The sequence below is a fragment of the Sinocyclocheilus anshuiensis genome, unplaced genomic scaffold (genome assembly GCF_001515605.1).
Source record: "Sinocyclocheilus anshuiensis isolate Anshui unplaced genomic scaffold, SAMN03320099.WGS_v1.1 scaffold1059, whole genome shotgun sequence".
NCBI lineage: Eukaryota > Metazoa > Chordata > Actinopteri > Cypriniformes > Cyprinidae > Sinocyclocheilus > Sinocyclocheilus anshuiensis.
This window is the reverse complement of record NW_015547703.1, coordinates 232,135-234,836: the sequence shown is the minus strand read 5'-3', so window position 1 is coordinate 234,836 and position 2,702 is coordinate 232,135. Positions and strand designations below refer to the sequence as shown.

Genomic DNA, 2,702 nt, shown 5'->3' with positions numbered 1-2,702 from the left:
CCGCTCACTGAGAGAGAGAGAGAGGGAGACACTGAGAGAGCGAGAGATAGAGAGAGAGAGAGAGATAGAGAGATACTGAGAGAGAGAGAGCGAGAGATAGAGAGAGAGATAAAGAGACACTGAGAGCGAGAGAGAGAGAGATACTGAGAGAGAGAGAGAGACACTGAGAGCGAGAGATAGAGAGAGAGAGAGAGAGAGATACTGAGAGAGAGGGAGACACTGAGAGAGCGAGAGATAGAGAGAGAGAGAGATAAAGAGACACTGAGAGAGCGAGAGAGATAGAGAGATACTGAGAGAGAGAGAGATAGAGAGATACTGAGAGAGAGAGAGACACTGAGAGAGCGAAAGATAGAGAGAGAGATAGAGAGATACTGAGAGAGAGAGAGATACTGAGAGAGAGAGAGACACAGAGAGCGAGAGAGGGAGAGGGAGAGAGAGAGAGAGAGAGAGAGAGAGAGATACTGAGAGAGAGAGAGACACTGAGAGAGCGAGAGATAGAGAGAGAGAGAGCGATAGAGAGACACTGAGAGATAGAGAGCGAGAGATAGACACTGAGAGAGAGGGAGGGGCGTTCCCTCAGCAGAAGTGTCCATCAGTCCTCATGCAAAGGGCTATAGCCCGCCCACAGCTGCATGTCACACATGCGTCAATCACCCGGTCACCATGGTGACAACCTGTCGCTGACCCTCATAGAGAGGAGTAGAAGAAGATGTAGGCGGCGGCCGAGCGCACGGAGGAGGCGGAGATGTCGGACACCTCGTGATCGTCAAACTTGAACCAGCGCTGCTTGAGAGGGTTCTTACAGTAAGCAGTGTAGTGACCGCCGTCCAGCCCACCGTAATGATTCTGCAGAGACGAGACGTCACAGATCATGTGTGTGTGTGTGAGAGAGAGAGAGAGAGAGAGAGAGAGTAAGTGACTCACAGACACAGCGTACAGGTTGTACTTCTTCAGGTTGGGTTTGGGTCCGATGACGTACTGTGACAGGTCCAGATTATCCAGCGGGAAATCCACCAGCGTCTGCAGCTTCTCCCGCCACCGCCCGTCGTATTTAAACCTTACAAACACACACCAACACGTTTGACACGCTGCTTTATGGGATATCAGAGCCCTGCGCTAAAGACGTGACTCACCGTTTCAAGTGTACGAGTAAAATGGGCGGAACTTTCCAGATCTGCATCTTCTTGATGGCGTCTCGGTGTGTCTTACAGTGGCGGCAGTAGAAGCGGTTGCTGTCGGTCAGACGCTCCTCTTTAGAGAACAGCTTCAGACAGTCCTGTACAAACACACAGCAGTGATTAAAGCCAGTCACTATGACTATAAAGTCTTAATAATCGATCTAACTCTGAGAGAATAGTGACTCCACACCAAGTGGAAATTTCAATTTTTTCAATTGTGTGTGAGTGTGTGTGACCTGTAGCGAGCACTTGCTGCTGGACGTCATCTCCAGAGTCAGGTACATGAAGGTCTCGAAGGTGCGGGACTTGTGCTGGCAGCTCATGCACTGGACCGTGGACTTAAACTGACCCTGGAACAGAGCCACGATGATGGACTCGTTCAGGAGCCTGTGTTTGGACCAGGCCAGCTCTGCTGCGCTCACGTCGTCCAGATGATCGATGTCCTCCTCCTTATACCCACGCCGCTTATCCGCCTGACAGAGAACGAGAGAATGCCCGTCTTTATCATGCTTTCTGGTGCGAGGCGTATCGTTCCTGAAGATGTGAGAAACTCACACACACACACACACACACACACACACACACACAGACACAGAGTCACTCTGATTCACGCTGAATGTGATCGTTTAATCAGTGACGTCTGAAAGATGGATTACCGGTTAATGTCGTGCTGATAGATGTTCCTGTTGAAATAGTCTGCCATGGCGACCGTGTTACACAGGCACTGGAGGATAGAGTTCATGTAGCAGGTGTTGCCGAGGTTACGGAGGCCCGTTAGCAACGGCCCCTGACTTCCAAACACCGGGTTCAGGTTCCGGATCTGAGCTGCAGACGGCCGAGCACGCGGTTGGTGGGAGAGTGGTAATATCTGTAGGTGCCTGTCACCGTGTCCAGAAACTGCAGAGACCAGCAGCTCAGGGTTAGAAACGCCAGCGAACAACAACACGACACGACAAACACCTGCTGCTCTTACCTTCATCCAGCCGTCTGGCAGCCCTGGGACGGTTCGGCCCATCTCCTCACTGTGTGCTCGCGTCAGAGACTCCCTCTGGAACACACACACAGGTTACACACTCCTGTTCAAGTGTGTGATGTCGTTCACATTACACAAGGGGTGTGCGATGTTTATTGTTTTAACAATGTGCGAGATGAGTTGTCACTTTCTTCACAAAAACGCAACAAAAAACACGTTTTCCCTGCATAATGTGGCCTATTTTAATTCTGTTAGATTGCCCCAAAATTCAACATATAGGCCTACGTTGCCAATTTTCCCCACACGTTTTGTTGTATATTCATATGAAAGGATATAGTTAATCCGTATCACGTAAGCACATGAGTGCTGTTTCTACTCATTCAATTATCATTACTGACAAAATCCCAGAAAATATTTAGATATATTTTTTGTCACTATCCCACACTCCTACTCAACCCTCCATAGATCAACCTAAACATGCTGCGTTCAGCCGTCCTGATGCTGCTGAGTGTGTGTGTGTGTGTGTGTGTGTGAGAGAGAGAGAGAGTGTG

The 2,702-nt window shown here is 49.6% G+C and overlaps 1 protein-coding gene across 1 annotated transcript in view; it reads right to left on the bottom strand.

The window, feature by feature from the left end:
• Positions 1 to 503: 503 nt before the first annotated feature.
• The window catches only part of usp8 (ubiquitin specific peptidase 8), a 7,552-nt gene continuing 5,353 nt past the window's right edge, over positions 504 to 2,702 (bottom strand). The window contains 7 exon segments of the mRNA XM_016506746.1: positions 504 to 846; positions 925 to 1,057; positions 1,134 to 1,276; positions 1,415 to 1,728; positions 1,764 to 2,017; positions 2,020 to 2,075; positions 2,152 to 2,226. Coding sequence (XP_016362232.1) covers positions 688 to 846; positions 925 to 1,057; positions 1,134 to 1,276; positions 1,415 to 1,728; positions 1,764 to 2,017; positions 2,020 to 2,075; positions 2,152 to 2,226 — 1,134 coding nt within the window. The 3' untranslated portion in view covers positions 504 to 687.